This window comes from Vidua chalybeata, chromosome 13, assembly GCF_026979565.1.
Source record: "Vidua chalybeata isolate OUT-0048 chromosome 13, bVidCha1 merged haplotype, whole genome shotgun sequence".
NCBI lineage: Eukaryota > Metazoa > Chordata > Aves > Passeriformes > Viduidae > Vidua > Vidua chalybeata.
Genome location: NC_071542.1, coordinates 18,360,085 through 18,385,879, shown reverse-complemented (window position 1 = coordinate 18,385,879; position 25,795 = coordinate 18,360,085). Strand labels below are relative to the sequence as shown.

The 25,795-nt window shown below is 47.0% G+C and overlaps 1 protein-coding gene across 1 annotated transcript in view; it reads left to right on the top strand.

Annotated features, from left to right (window-relative positions):
- Positions 1–23,779, top strand: part of IGDCC4 (immunoglobulin superfamily DCC subclass member 4) — an 88,116-nt gene extending 64,337 nt beyond the window's left edge. The window contains exons 10-20 of the mRNA XM_053955041.1: positions 1,038–1,211; positions 1,795–2,028; positions 6,320–6,427; positions 6,715–6,898; positions 7,522–7,649; positions 7,910–8,080; positions 8,586–8,723; positions 9,225–9,330; positions 10,249–10,483; positions 17,389–17,553; positions 19,136–23,779. Coding sequence (XP_053811016.1) covers positions 1,038–1,211; positions 1,795–2,028; positions 6,320–6,427; positions 6,715–6,898; positions 7,522–7,649; positions 7,910–8,080; positions 8,586–8,723; positions 9,225–9,330; positions 10,249–10,483; positions 17,389–17,553; positions 19,136–19,663 — 2,171 coding nt within the window. The 3' untranslated portion in view covers positions 19,664–23,779. The remainder of the gene's footprint in view (positions 1–1,037; positions 1,212–1,794; positions 2,029–6,319; positions 6,428–6,714; positions 6,899–7,521; positions 7,650–7,909; positions 8,081–8,585; positions 8,724–9,224; positions 9,331–10,248; positions 10,484–17,388; positions 17,554–19,135) is intronic.
- The last annotated feature ends 2,016 nt before the right edge of the window (positions 23,780–25,795 follow it).

Genomic DNA, 25,795 nt, shown 5'->3' with positions numbered 1-25,795 from the left:
AACCCTAAATATCCTGTCCAGGTTGTGTTGCTCTATTACCGAGTTTTATCTGATTTTATTTACATTGTCAGGCACACTAAGCAGGGTTCAACAGGGATGGTAACATTTACGTCTGCTGGATGTGGCTGTTCCAATTCCACATGTGCTTGCTTTGCAAATCCTTCTGGGTATTTGCTCTTAAAACTGTCAAAGCTCTGCAGCTTCTCACTTCCCAGGGTCATGATTCTTCCTGAGAGAAGGATGGCGAGTGTGATGAGGTGCTGGACATGTTCCCATGTATTTGAACTGGCTTAGTAGTCTGTGCTGTAACTCCTGGCTCTGGTTCTTTTGCCTTGAGCCTGCACATGGCTCAGTGGCACCATAAAACCTTGGAAACACTTGCAATCCAGGGATCACACTCAGCAGTACACTGTTACATAGCAGAGACAGTGCTCCTGGCCGAGTTAACACCAAGGGAAGTTGAAATCAAGACCTCTGTGTACTCTAAACATGAATCTTCAGCAAAACCAGTTAGCTGATACTGTGAAAATCCCAGGCTACTCTCAGTTTAAATTTCCTGTTACCTCCCTTATGAACTTGGGTGGGCTGAAGAGGGAGCAGTAAAACCTCTGTCTGGTGTGGATGAGGGTGTGAATTTTGCAGAAAGCAGGGCTGCTGGACAGTTCTGGTTCAGATTAAGGTGAGGGTTTAAATACAGCAGCGAGAAGCATTGGAACATGCCATCAGCTCCCATTAGCTGTGCTCATGTTCTACCATCACATCATCAGAGCAAGGTTTCTGACAGCTCCCTCTGGGCAGGCTCTGTGGTGCTAAAGGCAGCCTGCAATTTGGAATGTAATGAAGGGAGTTGTCAGTCAGAATATCAGCTCTGCCCAGCCTTACAGTTTTTTTTTCTGGTGGCATAAAACTGCTCTGGGCAAAACCAAGCCAGACCAGGGTGTGCAGACCACGATGGGGTAACGAGGCTTGTGGCTGTTCAGCTGTACTTCCCTTTGGCTGGGAAATCCCTGTTTTCAGTGGTGTCTCCTTGGTTCCAGCAGATCAGGTCACCTCCATCGAAGTGGGTGGAAATGAGACCCAGATCACCCTGTACTCACTCCATCCCAACAAAGTGTACAAAGTTCGGATCGCAGCCAGCACCAGTGTGGGATATGGGGCCCCTTCCGAGTGGACCCAGCATCGGACTCCTGACAGAGACAACCAGACACATGGTAGGAGGCTGGGGAATGCCTGGGATTTGGGACAGGGTGTGGGGAACTTCAGGCATTTTCAGAGACACTTGCTTTCCTTTGGGAATTACAGCCATTGGTTTTGGTCAGACCAAAATGTTCACCTTTACCTTGCTGCTGAGCAGCCCCTGTGCATCTCACTGCTTGCCTGAACAGTGGGGCTTTGCACCCTCCATGTGCAGCTGTGAAACTTCTTAAAAAAAAAAAAAAAAAAACAAACAGAACTCCTGATCCCAATGTTATGACATTTGGGAGTGAATAGACCATCTTGCCAAACAGAGCCAAGATCATGCCAGACTCCAGCAGTGGTTAAAGATGGTGATATCTTAGAATGCACTAAGAAAACCCCACAGTGGCTTTGTGACATCGTTGTTTCCTGTATCACCCAGCTGGGAAAGTCAGTGGTAGAGTGTGACTGTCCCACTCTCCACTGTCAGGGAGTGGAGACATCCCACTCACTTTTCCTCACACTCTTCCCTCACTACTGAGGACCAGAAGAATTCAGTAGACCAGGGAAATGGAGACATGTAGCTAATTTTTTTCTCTTGTCTTCATCTTCTTCCAGTTCCATTTGCCCCAACAGAATTAAAAGTCCGAGCGAAGATGGAGTCTCTCCTGATAACGTGGCAGCCCCCAGTAAACCATGCCCAGATATCTGGCTACAAGCTCTACTACAGAGAGGTGGGCCCAGAGGAGTCCAGTGATGAGAGCCCTTTGGATGGTGCTGAAGATGAGAGCTGGGATGTAGGACCCATAAAACTAAAGAAGAAAGTGAAGCAGTACGAGCTGACTCGACTAGGTTAGCTGTCTGCATCTTCCTGGCACTTGGTGTGGAAACCCAGGGCCTGTCTCTTGCACTTTGTAGCATCCCAGGATGCTCCCAAGAGTTGTTTGCATGACTGGAGATACATAGGGCCAGGACCATCTGAGGTGTTTTAAGATCATCCAAAATCCTTTCTGGAGTGGGGCTCTTGAGGCTTGGATTGAGCAGAGTTTAAAGCACAGAAATTTCTAATGCAAATTTAGCAGGGATTTTAACCAAGTTACCAATATACTTTGTATATGCTAATAAGTGGTTCTTAATTAATTAGTGTTTTTATTGTGTCACTATAAAGAGTGCCAAGATTGAAATCTCCAGTCAGGACAATTATCTCTCCTTCCCTGTCTGTTTCTAAGGAGCTCCATAATTGCATGCTGTTTGAAATCTCTCTGTATTAAAATGCAGAGATGGGATAATTCACAGCATACTAATTTTAGCCCAGTATTCTCCTTCACCTCCCACTAAGGGAAGAGGGATGGAAGAGTGAGTGTCCATGACTGGAGAAGATCTGAGCAGCAGTGAGACCTGCCTGCTGGGCTCACTGTGCTTGGCATTTCCCACCAGGGCTTGTGTTCCTAACATCTGATTGTATTAATTAATTGATTTAGCTGTTGATACAGGATGGAGAGAGGAGAGAGTCATGGCAGATGCATCCTTGAAAGAGGCTTTCTGCTTCCTAGAGTTCTTCCATCCCCCACTTCATGCTTCACCCTGTTACTGCCCAGTGAGTGTAGACTGTAGGGTGCATGTCTGTTCTGCTGGTTCATCTTACAATTGTAGCATATATATTATGCACAGCATATATATTATGTGTAAAGGTCAGGCTGTAGCACCTGGAAGGACTGTTTGTGCCATCTCTAAGTGGAGTTCCCAGCTCTGTCACAGCCATCTTGCCATTGAGAATGTTAACAGTGATGAGTTTCTCTGAAGAATTTAGGTCTGTAATTATTGCCCAGAGGAAACCACATGTGAACATCATCACGTGCTGCTCCAACCACTGGCAAGTCAGTCGGTGCAGGGGCTGGGAGTGGGCTGGATTGGTTCCAAATGCTCTGGCACGATGATGCTGAGAAGGCTGCTTGTTCTTCTGTAATTACTTCCTTGAATCTGGGCATCCGTCAAGCCCTGATGGTTTCCGTATGACTTGGCGTCTGTGTATCGGCTATCGCTGTGTCAGGAGCGCAGGCTCGCGTTTCTCCCAGCCCAGGACGTTCCCTCTGCTCCCCTTGTGCTGTTGAATGATGTGCTCCTGCACACGTACAGTAAAGGAAGGGTCAGGAATCTGGCGGTGCTGAGGAAAGGAGGGGCTCTGCACATGAAACAAGGAGGGGTGGTTGGGATTTCGAAGGGTTTCGTTTTGTGGCGCAGAACTGCCCTGTACCAGTACTTAGGGCTGCAGCTTGCAGACAGAGCAGGTAGTGATCTCAGGAAGGGCTGGCAGCCCTAATGTAATCTGGGCTGATGGGGAATTAGCTGGGGGGATTCCCCAGATCAGGGATATCTGCCTGGAAAGCACAGCACTGGAAACCTCTCCTAAGAGCCCTCTATAAAAGCAAATACCCAACACTGTCTCTTGTGATTATCTTCAGGAGTCATTGAGTCCAACTGCCTGGGTACCTCAGTGTTGACCAAAAATGAAAGCAAATTCTGTCCAAATGTCTTTTAGATACTGACAGGCTTGAGACACCGACCACTGCTCTAGGAAACCTGTTCTGGTGTTTGAAGTGGTGTCAGGAAATCCCAGGTTGGGCACTGGGCATACCAGGCTGAGCTCAGATGTGTGTTTCGTGTCAGTGCAGACAAGGTCTAGAGTGGTCACTACATGTCCCTTGGCTCCACAGCTCCATAGTGTCACTGAAGCCAGCGCTCTGCCCCTTGCCTTGATTTGAGGTGTGGTTTGAAAGAGAAGACTTCTCCCATCTCGTGCTAATCTCTGGAGCAAACCGTGTCTCCTTAGAATGGTATCACTAATGGTACCATGTGTTTTGTCTCAGAGGTGTGTGCTGAAGTCCTGTGAGAGAGGTGGGCAGCTCGTCAAGAGCACACAGGAAATCCAGCAATTTCATCAGTCCACAAAATCAGAAGGAAGCTTTCCTGAATCACCAGGAGGGATTTTCTCTGAGAAATTCTTAGTGACTTCCATCAATGTTCTAGCACTTACTCCCTGTACTGAGGTGCAACTACCAGGGCCATAATTTATGTGAAAAATAAATGGTAGGGATCTGATCCTGTCTTCCACATTCCCATGAAGGAAGATTGCATTCCTTTGGAAGTAGCTCTCTGGAAATCAGGGTGTTTTCCCACTTAAAGGAAAGTATGGCTTCTGGCACTTGGCCAATATGAACACCTTGAAATGCTGAGTGAAGCAACATATTTAGCATATTGGATATATTATGCAGCCATCCAGATTAGTGATTTAAAATGATCTGGACTAGATTATTCTGCTTATATTTAATGTATGATGGAATGCAGTGAAATACATCTGTTTTCATGCTGTCTACCAGCTTCTTGACAGCTTGATAGAGTTTTATGTCTGCCTGTTCTAAGAGCTTGAACATCTGGGCCTGTGTATAAAAATTGAAGCCAATCCTCTAACTGAGAAATCCAAAATACCCCTATTTTCAGGATGTAAGGTGCTTGATCTTGCAGTTGAGCTCCCCTGGCATCATGTGTGAGCAGCTGCTGTATTGATCCTGCCCAGGAATGGAGACAGAGGACTTGTCCTTTCCTTCACTCCATTCTCCAACATGAGCTGCCCACAGCTGCCTCACATCTGTGAGCTTTTCCTCATCATTTTGGATTGCACTGTCCATGATGTGCTCATATCCCAGTGAAGCCCAGCCCAAGGCTCAGCCAGAAGGAGAGTGTGGTGCTGGCAAGAAATGGGCTGGGGGTTCTTTGTGCCACTGAGCCTGTGGTCCCAGCCCTTTGGAGGTTGAGTGCTCTTTGGCCTTATCCCCCTTGTGTGGGTTTAAAACATTTTTCTGTTGCTGGAGAGTATGGAAATGCAGATCAGGCTGTCTTGGAGGCAGACAAAACTCTGTTTGCTTTTGGGATTCTTTGGGGGAGAAAAATGTGGCTGAACTGTTTTTATATTCTGAGCGCGAGCGTGTGTTGTGGAGCAGAGAAAGCCTTTGGTAATTGGTACCATCAGCCTTTGGGAGTGTAATCAGGGCAGTAATAATAAAATTGGCATCAATAAGAAAGGTTTCATTCTGCTTATGTTGTCTGGCAAAGAGAGCAGTGATCTGTGAGGGCAGGGAATGAAGAGGCATGTCCCAAATTAACAAACTTCATCAATGTGCTGCAGCCAAGGCAACAAAAGGCAGTGTGGACTGTTCTGGCTGAGCTCCTGAAGGGGCTGGCTGCTGCAGGGAATGTCTTTGAGAACTTTTTATCTCCCAAGTTGTTTCCTTGATTAAACATCTCCATTAAAAATGAAGAAGCTGATGAAGGGAAGAGGGAAGTGGTTTTTGGAGCAGGGCAGCACTGCTTGGAGACAGAACGCCCTGTCCTGCAGCTCAGTTTGAGATTCCCCACAGTGTGAGGCTCTCTGATGGGAAGAGCATGCAATGAGGACCCTTGGGTTTTTGGTGTGGGTTTTCTGTGCATTGTTGCTTTTCTAATTGCAAATTGGGAAGCTCTAGTGTGAAGGCAAAATAGACACCATGCAACAAAGGCTGCCAGTGACTTAACGGGGCATTTGAGGTCTTGCTGGAAGGAAGATCCTCACAGCAGTGAATAAATCAGAAAGGACTTCAGAAACAGGAGGTGCATTTTGGGGGAGGAGAGAATGTTCTCACTCCTCAGGAATAAACAGTGCAGTGCAGTCACTTTCATGGTGGAGAGAGGAGTCAGCCTGTGTAGGTTTCTTCAGTAGCTTGTAAGAGAGGAAGATCTAGAGATCCTGAGTAGATTGCTAGAGGCCAGGACACTGGTCAACCCTTGAGGGCTGGGGCAAGTCCATTTCCTGCTGATAATTTCTGTCAAAAGCAAGGGGAGAACCAAAAAGCAGCTGTGCTGATAACATACACCAGCTGTGAGACAGTGTTTGTATGTGGGAAGCCTGTAAGTGGAAGGGGGACTCCTTGCTGTAATTTAGGTATTAGGTGATACTAACTTAGGTATAAGGTAAGAAAAATGTATTTATTATGTTCAAGCTACTTTCTTGGATGGTGAGAAAAGCTGGCAGGATCAAAGAAAATGTGTCTGACTAGGGAGGGTTGGTGACAAAAACAACCCAAGGCAAACCCTGATTGATTTTTTCCAGCTCCTGGGAAGCTGTACGAGGTGAAGCTGGTGGCATTCAATAAGCACGAAGATGGGTACGCAGCGGTTTGGAAGGGCAAAACGGAAAAGGCACCTGCGACAGCAGTAGGTGAGGAATGCCCTTCAGTTGTGGTATCTCTTCTGCTTGGCACATGGCTTCAGAGGAAGGCTGGAGGGATTACAGAGGCTGGACTTCAAAAAGGACAATTACCAAAATAGGGAAGGTCATTACATAAGGGAACTTTCTTTTACAGTCATTGCAAAATGCATTGGAGCAATTGGGATGGAGAGAAAGGAGCAAAATATCCCCCTTCTCATTAGAGTTGTTCTCCCACTGGGTGTGAGTGGCATTACTGTCATGTACACCTCCACATCTCTTTTTGTGCTGCACCATAGATCCCCCTGTGCAGAAGGGGCCTCCTCTGCCTCCAGTCCAAGTCTATGCAGAGTCCAACAGCTCAACTTCCATCTGGCTCCGCTGGAAGAAACCTGACTTCACAACAGTCAAAATTGTCAACTACACCGTGCGTTTCAGCCCCTGGGGCCTGAAAAACGCCTCTCTTGTGACGTACTACACCAGGTAAAGAGGGTTCACCTGCCATGTGTTGTTCATGTGACACAGGGCAGGAGGAAGTTGCATGGAATTTCCAGAATTGAGCAAAATGCTGGGTGTTCCATATGCTGGGAATATCTGCCGTGGTCACAGATAATGTTCAGGACTGCTGAGATGTTGCAGTGGGACTTGTCTTGACTTGAATACCAAGGAATCATTTACTGGTCTCTGCATCTTTTTTGCTGTGGTTGGACCTTACACACTTGTTAACAACATGGCTGGGTGCAATTATGCATTCATGATTTGTGAGATGGTACTCACAAGTTTGGTCTATAAATTGCTAGAGTTTAAGCAGTTTTATAATTTGGGGTTGTATTTTACATCTGAATACTTGTGCCCATTTTTAGCCTCTAACCAGGCTGTTTTTCACTTTTCCCTGCAAGTACATCAGAAATGGTCCTGGAGACTGGGAACTGTTTTGCTCTGTCCCTGGGAGCTGAGTGTTCTTGCATTCACATGGCTGCAAGAGATGTAAAATCAAATACTGTCAGAGTTAGGATAATCTCTTAGAGTGTTCCTGGTGAGGTGTCAAGGTGACATGGGAGAACCTTTAGGTGTTCACGGCCTTGTGCTGTGTCCTCTCTCTCCAGCTCGGATGAAGACATTCTCATTAGTGGGCTGAAGCCCTACACCAGGTATGAGTTTGCTGTGCAGTCCAACGGTGTTGGCATCGATGGGCCCTTTGGCAGCGTGGTGGAGCGCTTCACCCTGCCCGACCGTGAGTGTTTGTGGGAACCAAATCCTCATTTCTCCTGGCTTTCCTTGAGTCTCTATCAGATCCCTCCTAATGTGCCTCCTCATTTCTCCTGGCTTTCCTTGAGTCTCTATCAGATCCCTCCTAATGTGCCCCTGGGAGATGTGATCTCAGACCCCCTCGAAGCTCTGACAGCCTAGAGTCCATGCTGGGAGGCCCTCTGGGGATGAATGCTCTGCTCCTTTTCCTGCTGCTCAGGCTGGCTCTTAATTTGTCTCTGCCAGGGCCCTCCACTCCTCCGTCTGACCTGCGGCTGCACCCTCTCAACCCCTACGCTGTCCAGGTGCACTGGTGCCCACCTGTGGAGCCCAATGGCATCATTGTGGAGTACCTCATCCTGTACAACGCCAACAACACACAGCCAGATGACATGTGGACCTTGCTGACACGAGAAGGTGAGCCTCCTCCAGGTGCTGTAATGCCCCACAGTCCTCCTGCCTCCTTTCCTCTCTCTGGAGCCTGGTTGCTCAGTCCTGCTTCCCTGATTCCTGCCTCACTTTGCATACAGATAAATATTCAAGAGCTCATCCTGGCAATTTTCTTGAAGCATATGCTGTACCTGGTCATAGCAGAGAGTCCAGGGACATGGCTTCTGAGAGACATGAAATCATGTGTGTCTGGGGCTGAAATAGCCATTATCATCCAGGAAATAACCTACAGATGCAGCCTGGCAGCCAGCAATTCCTAGAAAAACGTGTGCCAGCAGCATCATGAGTAGTCTGTATTTTTGGATCTGTAAGCAGGAAGTTCCTTATTACTGAAGAGGTGTGTGAAATGTTCAAAAATGTCACAAAATCCCTCACTTCTGAGGGTCCAGAAATTCCACAACTGCTTTTCTGTAACCTCTGAATACTACTGAAACGGAACATTTTAAATCTCTTTTGATTTGCTTTTGGTCAGGAAACATCTTCAGCACTGAAGTGCATGGCCTGGAAAGTGATACCAGATACTTCTTCAAGATGGGAGCAAAGACAGTGGTGGGATCTGGTCCCTATTCCAACGTTAAGGATGTGCACACCCTCCGTGAGAAGCTGTCTGGTATGAATTCCTCCTTACCCCAGGGCAGGAAGGGAATTGCATGGCTGGAGACTGATTTGTCAGCAGTGACATTTCTGTTTGCCAAGCAATTGCCTGGTGTCACTGTGTAGGATGTGAGATAGGATTCTCTGCAGGGCAGTGCAGAGGATCACAGCAGAGCCCTCAACTCTGCTGTGCAGCTCCAGAACCCATCCCACAGCCAAACTTCGTCTCTTCCCCATCCTGGTTCCTCTGGAAGGGCACGTGCAACCTGCATCTTGCTGTATGACATTAATGAATATGCATAGATGCCAGTTTGCTTTAAGTTGCTCTAAAATGTCACTGCCAAGGAATTTTATTGGTTTATGTGTACAGAATCAGAACCACAGAACAGTTGGGTTAGAAGGGCCTTTTAAACCTGTTTGGTTTAGTACAGCTGGTGCTTCTCTGAACATGAGACACTTTGTACCCTCTTCCTGCTAGCAGTTGAAATGATGTGGCTGTCATTCCTTCCCCTCCTAGATGTCCTGGATATCCACTCTGTGACAGGGATCATCGTGGGGGTGTGCCTGGGGCTGCTCTGCATTCTCTTCTGCATGTGTGCCAGCTTCCGCAACAGCAAGCACAGGTGGGTGACACCTCAGGTGAAGGAGGCTGCTGTGGAAGGAGACAAAAACACTGTGAGCTGCATCCCCTGTTCAGATGGGCTGCATGGGATATGGTGTAGGGGATAGTTAATGCACAGCTTGGAACTGTGGATGGATAAGGAGTGTATTTAGTACAATCTTCTCACTGTTTTATTTTTTCAGTACTTTCTCTTCAATTTGCATTCTTAGACTAGTAGAGTTTTTTTTTCAGAGAAAGAAAAAGCCCCAAGAAAATGCAAGAACCAGTTTATTACCTGTGTGTGTTAACTTGGGTAGTATTTTGCTTCTCAGGTTGGACAACTCTAAGGATGTTTGGAAATGGTTTGTTAACTTCCATCTGGGAAAATGACGAAAGACTTTGCAGTGAAGGATTTAAGGAGGATTGGATACAGCCCAAAGCCCTCTGCTATCCCAGGGATCTGGTTCCAGCCACAAGCATTTGGAAAGACCATGAGCAGAAAACAGCTCAGTTGTTCAGAAGAGCTTTGAGCTCACAGCAGATCTCAGGGCTAGGAACAAACAGCTTTTGAAGTCCCATCTTAATGTGGCCACTAAACTTTCCTGTCCTGTTGCATCTCTAACCTGTAAAGCAGAGGTGACAGGAGTGACACAGGTGTCCATGGACCAGGGGACCAGAGTGGGTGAGCACCTGCTTGTGCTGGGACTTGTAGTATCTCCTGCCTTTGGGATTTGCTGGCAGAGGGACAGCTTTGCATCCCACAGCAGGATTTGTCTGAGCTTTGGCATTAACCAAGGTGGTGCAGAGATACATGTGCAGTGAAAGGTGTTAAAGTGGGATGTGATGATAAAGAATCCGTAGGAGTGGCAGGGCAGGGCTTGGGCCTAGTCAACTGCACAAGGACCAGCTGAGATGTCAGCTGTTGCTTGTTTTCCCTCAGGGAGGCCCTGCCAGGCCTGGATTCCCAGGCTGCTGGCAACCACACGTACTACCACCGGAGCAGGCAAGGGTTGGCCTCTCCCAGTGCCACCTTGGACTCACATGAGCTTGAGTCCCTCATGTCTCCACTACCAGAAGATGTGCCTGTGCCCCTGGGGGACATCACCGAGCTGGCAGAAGTGCACAGCCTCATCCACACGAGCCTCCCTGAGGACATCTTCCATGGGAAGAGGAAGGTAAGGACCCTTGCACATGGTGACTGGGCTCCCACCTTTGGCAAGAGCCTTTGTTTGGTGCGTGGCTGCTGGGAAGCCAGGGTGGGATCTTGTCCTGGCTCTGCAGTGCCAGAAGTCTTGGCTGCAGGCTGGTGTTGGGCAGTCACACATTTCCCTTCTCCGTAAAACTTGACTGGCTTAGCCTTGGCTGTTGGATATAATTTGGGATCCCTGTGAATCTACCACCCATTTTCATCTCCTGGGACAGTGACCCCTCAGTCTGAGAAGCTGCTGCCAAATTGGTGCTGCAGAAAGCTGTGGTATTCGTGTTGCTGTGGCATGTGGATGGTGGAAGGAAGTGTGATGTCTAGAGCAGACACGTGGCCTTCCAAGATTCTCTTTTGCTTGGACTAAAAGGAGCTGTCTCCATAAATAGTGTGCTCACTGGAATACTCTTGAAGATAAACAAGAGGTGAAATCGTGGGGTTTTTGTGAACCTTATTTTTTGAAGTAGTCTTTTCCTGCCCTGCTTGGTTTACCTGACACTGCATTGTTTTTCATTCCTCCCTGCCCATTTCCTCTTTCAAGCTTGCCTGAAACATTTCATTCCATTAGGGAACCTTTAATTGGCCTAATTTAGTTAATCTGTTTATGTCTCTCTTTGTAGCCCTGGGAGAGCATGTAAAGTAATTAGGAGGTTCAGTAAAACAAATGCATTGTGAGCGCATGGGATTTCACGTTTGCATCAACGATGCACTCGTGTGTCACTGGAGCGAAGGTGAGTTCAGGTACCTGGCTGACCATGAGCCTGCTAGAGGCAGTGCAGGTGTGATCTTTGGGAAACACAAAGTCTTCTGCTGGCTTTACTAGCCCCACGAGCTGAAGCCGCACCCGTGGCCATCCCTGCGTGCTGTGGCAGATCAGCGCTCAGCTGGAGGAGAGGCTGTTTGTTTGCAGCCAAGCCACATCTATGGATTTTGGTGGAATGTGGCTGCCTGTCTGGACCCAAGCCGAAGTGTGTGAGGAATTTCCTACAGCTCTTTCAGTTAAATAAGGAACAAATGTTTTCAGTGATGGGGACTTACCCCTGAGAACAGGTCAGAGTGGGGGGAGGTTCCTTTTTTGTGAGGCCTTTCTGGGGGCAGCATATCCAGATCTCTCTTCCAGAGCAGCAATCCTGCCTGCAAGGGCTTACACCAAGATTTGAACACATGCAGAGTGGGGCTGGAGAAGGCAGTGCCAAGGCCTGGCCACGTGAGGCTCAGCCTGAGAGCTTGGGGCCCTCAGAGTGGGCAGTGCCCAGCAGCAGAGTTACAGTCACAGACCAGAGCTTTGTGGGAGATGGACTGTTCTGGCTGTAGAAATTCCATAATTGGATGGGGAACGGCCACTGAGAGATAAATTCACTGAGGGATTTGTGTTTCTGATGGATGTGGCTAGGGAAGCAAGGGTCACTGGGAAGCAGCCACCCGGAGAGCAGCGTTGTCACCCGTGCCGACCAGGAGGGTGACCTGGCAGGTGAAGGAGATCGAGTGGTGGCCGGGAGCAACAGGCTGTTGTTGCTGGGAGCGGGCACTGGAGGGAGATGTGCTCCCACTCAGGAGACCCTGCTCCCTGCACTGCCCCATTCCTGCTGGAAGTGCCACCTGAGCACCATTGCTTCCTCTCTGTACTCCGACGTGTATAATCAAGCGTGAAAAGAATATGGCCAAGAAACACCTTTATGCTGCATGGCCAGGAGGCCCCATGGATGGTGATGAGATATTACCTGGCTGGGCAGTCAGGGAGTTGGGCAGGTCTCAGGTACATGGCTAGAGTGGTACACACGTGCCTGGTGCCTACAGTGGATGTAAACCAAGTCAGGAGCAGTTGTGAGTGTGTGCATCTCCTTGTTGTACACAAAATGCCTCTAGTCGAGGCTGTGGAGTGGGTGTGGGTGTCCTGTGTGCTGCAAATAGCTTCCCCCAGCATCCATTAAAGCTGGAAACCCCCAGGGACCCTGCCTGGAACAGAGTGTTGTGGGAGCTTTGCACCCTGCAGTGACCAGCTGCTTTTGTTGCCTTCTCTTTTCTTCTCTCATGCTGTGTGAAGTTGGGGCTGTGAAAATCCATGGCAAGGAATGCAAGAGAGACACAGGAAAGAGAAAATCATTGTGGAAGGAAATTCCTGTCCAGCCTGGCAAGGGGAAGCTCCCCAGGGTGTTCTAGGTTGGATACTATGACTTGCAGTCCTATTCACTGAAGAGAGGGAATGAGAAATGCCTCAAGAATCCCTTTGGTTTAGCAGCATATCATGTCACCACAGAGCTGGGGATGTTGGCTGGGGCAGACCCTTGGGCTGAGGCTGCTGGCACTGCAGGGCAAGTTTGTGTAGCTGTGACCTCCAGTTGCCTGCTTGTCCCTCTGTCCTCAGGTTACACTCCTGAATCATGGTTTGTGATGGCTGGTTGGCACTTGCATTGGCTGCTCTGTGCCTGCAGGCTGTTCCCATGCTGACTCATTACTTACCATTCCATGGATTCTTCTTTATTGTTTTTATTCTTGTGGCAGCCTGAGGTTCCAGTGGAGATTGGATGCTCCATGTTAGATAGACACAAAGAAGGGACTGTCCCCATATGGAGTCAGAAATGAGTGAGTGTCATTTTACAGGTGTGGGGACTGGAGAACAGACTGAGGGCAGGAAGTCTTTGAAAACTCTGAGATTTGAACTGATTCCTGCAAAGAATTATGAGGAAGAGTTGTGAGATGTCCCCGTGGTCATTTTCAGGTTAAGATCATCAGTTCCTTCAAATTTAGGACTGTGATTCTTCTTGAGCTGTTACACATAGTGCTGGAGGTGCAGGATGGTGCAAATGGAAGGTGGGAGAGTCACAAAGGAACGTCCTGGACCCCTTGTCCCTGCCTGCAGGACAGCAGGGTAATACTGCAGTCAAGGTGTCATCATGTGACCCCTCTGGATGCTCACAGCTCCATTAGGCAGGAGTACAATTGGCCATTCAGTGGTTCATTTTCTTTCCTTTATGTGTTTCCAGTGGTCACACACAAGGATTTCTAAATACACTGACAAGTGATTTTCCTCTGTTACTCTCTTCCCCTTGCTAGCACCCCCAGACTGATGCCCTCAGTAGCCCTGTTATAAATGACACAGTCGTGCACGGGCTGTGGTGATTCAGCTCTGTCTCCTCTGACAGATGGACTGAGGATGATAAAATGGCTCTGCTCCAGACATCTCTGTCACTGCTGCTTGTGGGCCAAGCAATTTAAAGGGTGGAGGAGAATTGTTAAAAAGCATCTGCTTTCCATGGAAGACTTCAGCTTTTCATTGAATGAAGCCAAACCCAAGCATTTTGGTTTGGAAATGTTTGCTGTTGTTGTTCTTGTGAGCTGGAGTCTTCCTTGCTTGCTGCCCTTCTCCTTCCCTGTGGGCCTCCTTCCCACAGGACTGCGCTTCCCATGAAGCATCCCCGTGACTCGGAGAGCAGAAGCTGTAACACATCAGGGAACTTGGATCTACCCGGGTTGTTTGTCATTTTCATGTTGAAATTTTTCTGCATGGAAAAGAAGTCCCAGTGTTTTCTGAGACGCTTCAGATGAGAGCTGTGCTCCTGGTGACAGCAGAGACTCCTTTATCTGCTGGCAGAGGTCTGTGTTGTGTTGCATCCCAGATGCAGGCAGGGATGTCGCTTTGTTTGCGTGACATGGAGCTTTCCCACTCCCACCCGCTGCTGTTCAGCAATGAATCCTTTCTCTCTGCTGCACCACTCTCAAAAGCTGGGCACATTGAAACATCTCCAGCCTCATTTTGCACAGGACTTCAAGCTACTTTAAATAACCATCCTGAAAAAACAGGGAAGGTTTCAAGTTGAACTTTTGTTATGTGTTCATTCTCAGCTCATATATTTGCATGAAATCATGACTTGTCACTGAGAAGGTAACATGATCTAGGCACGTTTTTACCAGTTGGAGTTTCTATAAAAAGGCTAAAATGAAAAGGCTTGTTTGCTTTGATAAGGATTTAGCTGTAATGGAAATGTCTTTTATTGGAAGATGTTTTTATTAGTTTTCATTCTTGTGTTTGCAGTGAACTGACAAAGAGATTCTTCCCTCTTTATATTAGTATTAGGCTGACACTCCTTGCTCCTTGCCTTCATTACTGTGTTGTAAAAACCAAGACAATATTTCCTTCCTTCAGCCACCCACTAGCTTCCCTTGAGTAAAAAGAAATAGTATCATTTATTACACCAAAAAATGCTGCTCAAAAAAGCAGTGAAGCTTTCAGGCACACAAGATTTCTTCAGGTCTGTGATGAAAACAGTCCTAAAGTTAATTGCTGCTGCCCAACCTTAGAGGCTAAGCCCCAAGAGGGATTTGTCTTTTGCTTTTTTTTTTCCCCCTCTCAAACATAATGTGCTCGAACAACATGTGGGACACAGGCCATGTTGTGTGGCTGATGGTTTTTTCTGTTTGTTGAAAGTTGCAAACTGGTACAAAACAAGTTTGTTCTTCATTGCAGCCAATTTCAGCCAGAGCTGAACAGGCTGTTCCCAGAGTCATCAAAACCTATGTAAACATGGCAGATTGACATTTCCGCTAACAGATGGTCCATGGGGGATTGCAGTAGAGCTGCCTGTTTCTTTCCACGTTTTTTGCTATTCACAAGATGCCTGCAAGAAGGTTTTCGAGTTTGCTCTGTGTGTGTGTCTGCGTATGATGCTCAGATCTCTCTGATGGCAAATATGCATGCAGGCATCTCTAACAGGACACACATTTGGTGCATGTGTGCAGATTTGTGTAGGTTCAGCGCTGAAATTTCCAGGCACTATTTGCTCAGTAACGTATGTTCCTTGGAAGAGGCACAGAAGCCATCAGTCAGGGATGTAGCTGCAGAAAGCCTTTCAGATGGCAGCAGAAGCAAATTGAACACGCTCCTTGAGCACTCGCATGTGGAGATATTCCTTATTGTGAGCTTTCTGTGATCGCTTGGTTGATTTCTCGCTATTAAAGTGTAGTTTAATGATTGTCCACTTAGAAACAGAGCAATTAGGGAAGGCTTTTGGCTCAGAATATATTGTTGAGGATTGCAGAGAGAGAAATGGAAAAGACACTGCCTCAAGCATCCACATCTAAATTAGCAAATGTTTGATATCCACAGTGCTGAGCTTGGACATCACTGTTCTGCAGGGTGTTGGCATATCAATGAGGCCTTTCACTATTTGTTTGCTAGAAATTTGCTCCTGAGGCAGCAGCAAAGCTCTTGTGACTTGGGGGTGGCGCTGGGACGTAACATGGCTCTGCCTCCCACATGGTGTTGAGCCATTTGAGTGCCTGAGTGAAGGTGGACAGAGAGCTTGGGAGCAGCTCTGGCTGCCCTTCAGCACATACTCGAGCGCTTCAGTGTCCTTCTGCCAGCCCTGGCAGCATGAGGTAGCATTTGCTTCTTGCTAAATAGCTGACTTAGGAATGCCTGGCTCAAATACAACATCTGGTGGTGTATTTCTACCTAATTTTCAGCCAGATGGGCTGAGGCACAAGGAGGTCAAATGACTCACCCAAGGTCAGGCTGATGTCAGAAATCTCCTCGCTGTCTCAGCTGGACTCACGCTACGTTGGCAGTTGTTGGAATAGATTTGGCCTAAGGAGCAGCCACATATGCAGAGCAGGAACCTGGGCTTCTGCTGGCAGTGAGCAATAAAGGGTCAGTGGGTTTGAATAGATGTGCAGGGTATCTTCACCCTACACAGCCATCATGCTCACATCACCAGTATTCTGTGTGCCTGTGTGAAGTCGCTGTTGTCGGGTCAGGATTTTCTCCTCTTCTTCTCTGCATCAGCCTCTCTTGTATCCACACAATAATGTAGCATCTCTGGAACAAGGCCAGAGATAATGGGCCTGTGTGGTCCTTAAATATGAGTTGTGTGTTTGCATGTATGTGTGTGTAAGTACTAGCAAGTACTCAGCTCAGGTACATGCAGGAAAGCCCAATAAAATCAAAACCTGGAAAGAAAATACTTTTCTGCCTGTGAACTAATAGTCTGAGCTGTTAAATAACTTCAGCTCTTAAAGACACACATTTCCCATACACAGAGGTGTGCATTCAACAGTTTATTGCAAGGGGAAGCTGAAAGAACCCAGAACAAATTGCATTCAGCCCATATAATTTAATTAGATCTACAAACAAGGTAACACTGGTTGCCCAGGGGATTTAAAGCTGAGCAAAGAATTGCTTGGTGGTCTGTTGTAAAAAAAAAAAAAAAAATTTAAAAAAAAAATTAAAGCCCCCAGTTTTGTGCCTCTGTGTTGATGAGGAATGGCAGAGTGTTTTCCTAAGTCCTGGCTTGGAGCAGGAGCTCTTGTCTGTGCTGCAGAGCGAGCGGTTTAGCAGAATGTCCAGCTCTTACTGGAGCACACAGGGCACTGCCCAAGGGTGAGGGTCCTTCTCTGTGCTGTGGAGCATGGCTTCTGCCAAAGCAAAGACTGTGGTCACTCAGCTCCAGATTTCCCTGTCCCTTCCCAGCTCTGTGGTATTTTTCAGTAGGCTTGTTCTGCTCTGGGCTGTTGCAGCTTTGCAGGGAGTTGATTTTAGTGGACCTCTAAATGATGTCTGTGCCATGATTTATCCACTGGCCTCACAATTTGAGAATCAGTGGAAAGCCCCTTACACAACCAGTTGTGAGCCATCTGGCATCTTTTATCCCTGTGCTCTGCATCAGGCCATGTAACAGCAATAAAGCCAGTTCTAAGGCAGGGACCATGTGAGTCCATTGCAGAGCATTTTATTTTGATGCTATCAGAAATGTCCTCCACATTTACGGTATTTTCACAACTTGCACTTTCCTTTTTCAAGCTGCTTCTCATTTCACGTGTATGAGGATAAGAATCCATGTCTGTGATAACTGCATCTTTTCTCCTGCCACTTTTCTCCTGCAGTCTTCATGGAATAAATCAACTAACCAGGCCTGGACAAACAGCATCACCAGATATGGGGACACCATCACCAAAGAGCCTCTCTCTGCTGTCAATGGGTCACTGAAGCTCCCCTCCAGTGCAGGGCAGAAGCTTCTCTTACAAGCCCTGGTTTATGATGCTGTGATGGTGGGTATCTGCTGCTCTCTTGACTTGTGTGTTCTCATGTGGGTTTCCATTTATGTTCTCCATCTTCCTTTCTCCTTTTTGCAGCCCCTTTCTGTGGGCTTGTTGGTCTGGTGATGGCCAGATGGGGTCAGAAGCTTGGTTGTCAGCAGGGTTGTGGCAGTTCTGGTTCCTGAGGACCTGGTGCCAGGCACCAGCAGTCTGCTTGGAGTCTTTGCTATGGCTGTGCAGCAATCAGCCCGAGTGAGTTCAGAGCTGCAGTGCTCAGCATAGTCATTAAGATCTACAGCGTGCTTGCCTGACAGAGAGATTGTATTTTTGGCTGTAAAAGGAGTCAAAGATCAAGGGTTGATTTAAACTCCCTTCTTCAGATAGGGCAGAGCAATTTTCACTGCACTTGTGTTCTGGGAGGAAATCCTATTTCTGATATTGCATCACTGGAATAAATATGCACTCCTGTGTTTGGGAGAGTGTACATCTGTGTAACTGCCTTAGCAAAGCAAGCTGACACCTGCTCAGACTGACTCTGTACCAGATTTCTTTGGTTATTCTTTGAAAAAGTTCATTCCCCCTCCCCAGCAAATACTTCTAAGTAATCTACCTATGTTTCCTTCCTAGGCAGTGGTGTGAAAATCAATTATACACAGGATGTAATTAACATTGTGGATAGAGTTAAGACAATGTTTTACAGCCCAATTACAGGGCAGCATTTACAGCACAGCTTACCCATCAGAGTTTGTCAACAAAAGAGAAAAGTGTTAAAATATGTAAATGATGCTCAAAGTTGGCTTCAACAGAAAGCGCAAATTACACGTGGGATATCACTTCCATACTCTGAATTGTCTTCTTGCTGCTACATCACACTCAGCCCAGAATCTGAGTGTTGATTGCCTAGAGAGCTCTTTGTGAGCTTCTACAATAATTTGTCTAGTAAATTATTGAGTGATAATCTCGCAAAATGACCTGCTCGTCAGCCAGATTTGTGGAGATCTGTAGCCTGAACTCCACTTAAGCACTGTGGAGCAGAACTTACTGTTTTCTTTCTGAATTAAAGTGATTGAATTTACACAGACTCTTGCAGGCTGTGACCAGGGCTTTAACAAACACACACTTTGTGATATGTAGCCAAAATTAAATGAGGAAAGTGAAGGGAGCCCCTTTATCCATCTCAGAAGCCAGTTTCCTACAGTGCTGCCCACTCAGCCTCTAACAATCTGGCCCTTAATATGGAAACACACTGGTGAGATTTGAAAATTGTGGTCTTTGACAGAGGCTTGGAGGAATGGTTGCTCCAGCCTGCCAAGAAACTCTGAGCAAATCACTTCGCTCCCTTGGGACTCGCTTTCTCAAATGTAAAATAGAAATAATGATCCCGAGGTGATTTGAGTTGCTTCTTAAGACCTAAGCCCTGAGAAACATATCAAGATAATGCTTAATAGAGGCATATGTACATCCCATTGCACTCAATGGGATTAAAAATAAATAAATTTTATTGCTTGGTTTGGTCACAGCCTCAGTTATCTGAATTTCACTTTTCCTTTTTTTTTTTTTTTTTCTTTTTAATTTCTCCCCTGTTTGATAACAGAATGAAGCAAAGAAAAGCCACCTGCCAGCCAGCCTCCATCAAGTAGAAGCAGAAGTCATCGTCCATTCTGATTTTTCAGCTTCTGACAGAGACTATGACTCCCAGCTGCACACCCTGGAGAGCGAAGAGACAGAAATTGAGGACCGGGAGCTGGAAGAGCTCCCCTCAGCAGAGCTGGCTCTTCCCAGTTCCCAGCAGGACACTGGCCAAGTGTTGGTGGACTGCGTGGACAATTTGGAGGCTCAGGCCCAGGCTGAGCTGGTCTGTACTTACACAAAGACTGACAAACCAGAGGCTGTTTGCATCCATGGGCTCACCAATGGCTTCCACAGGCATGGAGAAAGTCTGCATTCGGAGGAGAGTGGAGATTCGGATTCCATCCAGGAAGGCAGGGCTGATGTGCAGCCAGGCAAGTGCCAGTTGCTTTCCACGGCACCTGAGGAGGCCCTGCTCTGTAGTAACTCTGGTTTAACCAGTCCATCCTCAGCATCTGAGAACATGGCACATGTCCACAATCACAAAGAATGAACTGATCTGATTTTGATCACAGCAGAGCTGAAGCGCGAGGAGAGCCTGTCCCTATGAGGTGCTGCCAGCCCTCAGCTGGCTGAGCCCAGCAGGAGCTGGGCAGGTGCAGCATCTCACCAGAGCAGGGCTTGGACCTGTAGCTCTACGGAGGCCTTTGGGAAGCCAGGTGGGTTGGAAAGGGCCCATCTTCCTCCCGCTGAAGCCGATGAGGAGCCAGGTGTTGGTGGGAGCAGGACTGAGCCATCTGCCAAAGTCTGCCGCGGAACCACAATGGAACAGAGCCTTCTGCGCTAGGCTGGGGCTGTCACTTCACCATGGCCCTCGAGGCAACTGGCAGGACGTTCTTTAACACTGGGAGGTGGCAGAGTGCACCGAGGGATCCTTCTCAACTGCCTCTTCCCTGAGGAGTGCCTGGGAACTACTGACTGCCTGGCAGCGTTGGGATGAATTCTGGCACAGGAGTCCCAGGAGCGGGCAGAAGCCCCAGAACCAAAGGCAGTGAGCTGTAAGCACCAGCCTTTTCTGCCCTCCCGTGGTTGGAAGGATTACCAGGCTCTCTGTGTGCGCTACTGCAGTAACTACTACTAGCAGGCTGATGTAGTGGCCTTTTATTACACACTCTACGAGTGCCTCTAACAACTTGTACTATATAGAACCTTCTGTGGCGTCTGGGTCTTTTCACCAGCCTGGGCTTTGTTTTATGTAGGTTCTTGTACCTAATATTTTAGGTACACATCTGTCCTTTTAATGTACAACATGTATTTTTATTTCCTTGGAACATCTTTATATTATTTAATTTTATAAAGTGGAATAGTGTGTGGTATAGAGTAGCATTTTTACTACTTCTCTCTTTCTTTATTTTTCCTCCCTAACAACACAACTACCTCATGTCTGTTGGAGAAAAAAAAAAAAAAGCAGTAGATCTACTCATTTGTTATAGTCCATTATAGGTTTTAACTTATTCTTATACTGCCTTTTTCTAAAGAATATGTTTGCACTGGTTGTTGACTCTTCTTTAACACATAGTGCTGCAGATGTGATGTCTCTCTTGCTTTGTTTCTTGACACCTTTCCTACAGCCAGAGAGTTGGGTTGTGTCTCTCTGTAGGACTGTGTTTTGCAGCAGCTGCCAAAGGAGACTGCTTTAGCTGGCAGGATGTCAATCCATCTTTCCTCAACAAGCTTATACTAACAAATAGAAAGAAGAACCAGCAATTGCAAAAGTAACTTGTGATACTGGGGCATGTATTTCTTTTCTCTTTTATTGGTTGCCCGTGTGGAGACATCTCAGATGGTTTTGATTTACAGAGAGCAGCACTCAGCCTTCTGTAAGCAGTGGACTTGCTGAAAGCCTTGGATGAACAAGTGAAAATTTCCAGTCACTTCTGATAGTCCTGGCCAAAGTGCTTTTTGGCAGGTTTTTTTTGAAAAGCAGAGTGCCACCAGAGCTTTTAAATTAAATCTTTGGTCTCATACCAGTCAGTCTGGCTTGAAAAAATCATCCAGTGACTCTTCCTGCTGATGCTGTATGCTTACTGCTGACATGTATCTCAGCCTGGCCCTGCTGAGGGTGGACTTTTCTCTACTTTTTTTAGCTGGTCTCTGTCTTGCTCCAGGCTTGCAGGGTTTGACTGCAAATGCTACAAGATTGGACCAGCTGCTTGGAGTTAACAACAATCAGTAATTCTGTTCATGGATGTTTGATGAATGTTCTGCCTTCCTGGAGGATTCAGACATCTCACCATTTGTTTAAAAAGTGAAGGAAAAGATACCCACCTTCCTCTTTTCTTACTGAAATTCTCCTCAGGGTATATGGGGAAACTGTGTGCCAAGTTGAGATCCTGTAAAAGACTTTAGATTTTGTTTTTCCTGGTGACGACTGGGTGGAGGTACCACTGCTTGCAGCATAGCAAACCTCACTTCACCAGCACCCTGCAACCCTTTTACCTCCAGCTTTTCAGCAAATGAGAACCTCCAAGCCTCCATGTACTCTGATGGGAAGGATATTGGAGCTTCCATTTCTCCGCAGCTGGCAGCATCTCCTCCCTGTATGACACACTGTTCTGGTAACCAGCTGTATTTCCAGTCATTGTGATTGCTCTGTTTCTCCAGCTTGGTGTCTTGAGGAGTCTCAGAAATTCTGTTCCATGCTCTGACTAGCCATGACTCTGGAATGCTGTGGGACAGAGACTGGATATCAGTGCCAGTGAGCAGGCGAAAGCAGGAGTTTGTGTGTGTGCTACTGGAGCGAGGAAAAGGCAAGGAAACATAGCTGGGCAGAGGAAGTGTGTAAATAACCTCCAGAACCCACTGCCACAAGACTTTGAAACTCATGACTTAGCAGGGTTACAGATAAGCAGTGAAGTGTTATTGCAGGCAATAAGGGCAATTCACAGTTCTCTGGGAGCGGATGCAGTCGCAGAGGTACAAACCCTCCAGCTGGGCAAGGCCAGGTCCTCGCTGCAGAGAGTGGGGGGACACTGTGCAGGTGGCCCTCAGGTCCCCGTTCCATGAAGAGTCCTTGCCCTTCCTCAGTGACAGAACAGGCCCTGCACAAGCCACATTGCCGTTGCCACTTTCCATCCAGGGGGATGGAAGGGGACAGAGGCTGATGTAGGAGTGTGCCACAGTTTTGGGGGTGCTCCCTTGTACGTGCACCCCCTGCTTTGCCTGTACAGCCTTCAGCAGTCCTACAGCCCTGAGCTGCCTGAAGGCTGTCCCTGCCTGTCACTGCAGCCCACACAAGCAGGAAGAGTGGGGCACCATTCCCCTGGATCACTTTGGGCTGACCACCAAACCACCACAATAGTTACAGGCTCAGAGAGCTTTGGGGAGATGCAGCAGACCACAAACAATTTTGTTTATGCGTCCCCAAAACACTTCTGTCACCTTATGCTGGGGCTTGTTCTGATCTCATTACACTTCACCAAACTGTACCGGGGTGTGAAGCTGGCAGAGTTTGGCTGTCCAAGAACTGTAGTGGCCATGGGCTGGTAGGCCAGACCTGAGTTGCAGAAAGGCAGACAGTTCCCTTGGAGCCAAGAGGTCACCACTGACCAGAGCACCACAGCTGTCCCTGGATGAACACACATCCACACAGAGTACTGGGTGTCCCTGTCCAACTCAGCTGTGCTCCAGGGATCTTTCAGTCTCAGCTGGAACTGAACTGAAGACACATAATACACATTTGATGTGTAAAGCTGAAACAACCAGTGCATATATTTTTTTATCATGAAATAAGTAGCTTTCTTGCAGATTTCTCACAGGCACACAAACTGTTGATACCTTTAATTACCCATCATGCTTAATATCTTTTCCTGCACACCAGGCTCCTTTCTCCATTTTCTTCCTTTCAGTAACACTAAAGATTATTGCTGTTCAACTTTTTTTGCTGGTGTATATTGTTTTACATTGTTAAAATGTCAGGTTTGTCTCACTGGCATAATTTTCTAGTATTAATGTTACTGTTTGGCTGCACAACTGTATATTCCCCATGCTGCTGTGAGAGTCACAATTCTCATCCTTTTGTTTCTTTTCATTTCTTGTTACATGAAACATGCAACTCAGATAAAAACCTCTATCAGCTTTTTGTTGACTTGATTTCTTAATTAACAGGCAGCAAAGTTCTGGTTTAAATAGTTCAAATGGGATAACTTCTACTTCAGAGTTTGTGAATTTTTTTACATTACTAGCTAACAATCAGCCCATGAAATATTGCTGTGTAAAAAAACAACCATTTTACTAGAACACTGTATATGGTTTTGATCTCATTAGTAATAGATGTTTTGAAGGAATCATTGTGTCTTTTCTAATCAATACTTTTGTTAGAAAAGAAGTGTTTAACCAGCAGAAATCTACCATCTACTTCTGTTACTGTATTCCCTTGCTTGTATTTTCAAGTTAAATTTCATTTTCTGCACAGTGCATAAAGATGTGTAACCAGAACTTGATCTTGTTTGAAGGTTGTGTCTGTGTTTGGTTCCATACTGTACTTTATTATAACTTTCTTTCTTCAGAGACTGTTCTTAGTCCACAAATACTCTTTAGTGTTAAAGTGTAAGACATTGTCCTTATATTCCTTAACTAATGGGTTATTAATAAAATGGTTTTTTTTTTTAAGAGTGGAATTTGTCTCACAGTTAAGTCTGTTCCAGCTGTGTGAGGCTGTACCTTGCTGGCAGAAGCAGTGGTGGGAGCAGAATGCAGGTTTCACGCTCACACCACTTCAGTACCAGAGCTCATCACCGTGAAGTTTGGGATTGTGAGATGATAGTGGGCACCTGGTTCCTTAGGGATTCTTCTGGAATTTCAGACATGAGCAGAGTTTGGATTCATTAGGCATTTCTGGAATCTCACTCCTTTCTCAGTTTTGAACTAATTCCTACAGGAAAAAATATTTGTCCAGTTCTGTGCTTCATCTTGCTGGGAAATTTTAATGGTAAAAATAAGCAGAGGCATCTAGCAGATGAGTGGTGAGAGTTCTCTTGGGATGGCACACTGGGTTGAGCACTTGGTGGTTTGTGTCTGGCAGGATTGGTGAGAGGATAGATGCCAGTGCCCAAGGACACACTATTACCCTCCCGTGCATCTCCCTTCTTCCTGGGATGCATTCCCTACTTCAGTACATAGTTTCCATTATTACTTTATGCTGCCACAACTACAGAGCCATAAAATCTCATTTTATCTGCATTACAGAGGTAATAAATCTGCACTTAGCACAGTGTTCTCTGATAGTGGTTAAAGGGAACTCTGTCAGACTGTGTAACTCTGATGAGTCTTTCTCCTAATGATAGGTAACCCCACAAACGAGCAAGGAAGGACCTTGGAGGGGGTGATGCGTGACTGCAAATCACTCTTCCAGCTCCCAGTTCACAGCGTAGGATGCTGATTGGAGGCTGCTGAGGGGAGCCACGGTGGGATGGGATGGGATGGATGACAGAGATGGACGGACACGGCAGTTACAGGAGAGAAGTGAAGAGCAAAGCATCAGGTTGCGTTTCTTTCTCTTCCCAACCTTTGTCACCCTGACACACTGTGTAAGGATGCAGCTGGAAATACACTACAGCGGGCTTGGGTTTCTCGTGGTCTCAGGTAATTCAGGGAGTTACAATTGCCAGTGCAGTGCATGGCCCAGCTCAGCCCTCTGGAACAAGGCACAGCATGAGACAATGGGCTCTGTGATGCAGTGAGGTGGCCAGGTTTGCTTCACAGATTCTCAACAGACACAGAGAAAACAGTTTCTGCTGGCGAAAACAGCTTCCAGGAGCAGATCCTGGGGTTGTCCCACCACTGCTGGCATGGCTCTGGGCTCAGTGCCTCAAGGTGGGTGCCACAATTTTAGCTTCTGCTTCCCATTGCTCACTGACCATGAAGCAGATGCTAAAACCCCACATGTATGTACATAAGGGAAAAGCTCTCAGGCTGTTAGCAGGCAGGGTAACCACAATTACACATAGAATAATAAATGGAGTGAATTCAGACAAGTTAATCTCCCACTTCATCCACTGAAACTACTAATGGTGTCTTGGGGACCTCAGTTTGCAGTTAATTGGTGTAAATCAGGAGCACGATTGGAGCTGATGGAGATTTGCTGTGCAGGGAGTGAGGGGTGAGTGATGCCCTCAGAGGGCATTGTGGAGAGGGAGGGCAGATGGACAGACAGATCCTGTGCCCCTCACCTGCAAGGGGGACGGAGGAATGGCAGACAGATCCTGTGCCCCTCACCTGCAAGGGGGACGGAGGAATGGACGCATCGACTGCTCTGCAGGAAAGGGTTTGGAGCCTCAGTTTGGGCAGGACACCGTCACTCCTGTAACCCTGCTGCTTTTCCAAAGGCTCCGATTTCTGCTCACAGTGTGATAAGCAAATTCCTGCCTCCAGTACAAAGCAACTTTTCTAAGCCCTCATGCTTACAGAGCGTAGAAAAACATGAGTGCTCTGAATTCCTGCTCTTAGGTGGCTCCAAAAGCCCCAAACCTGCCTATTCCCTAAAAGATCTCATGGTTTTTTCTTATAACTCCTATTGTTTGGCAGCAGTGGATGATTTCAGAATGTGCCACCAGTGCTGTCACCAGGGTAATTTACAAGATGTGAGGGTGAACTTGGTGATACCCTAAACATGTATCTACCTCCC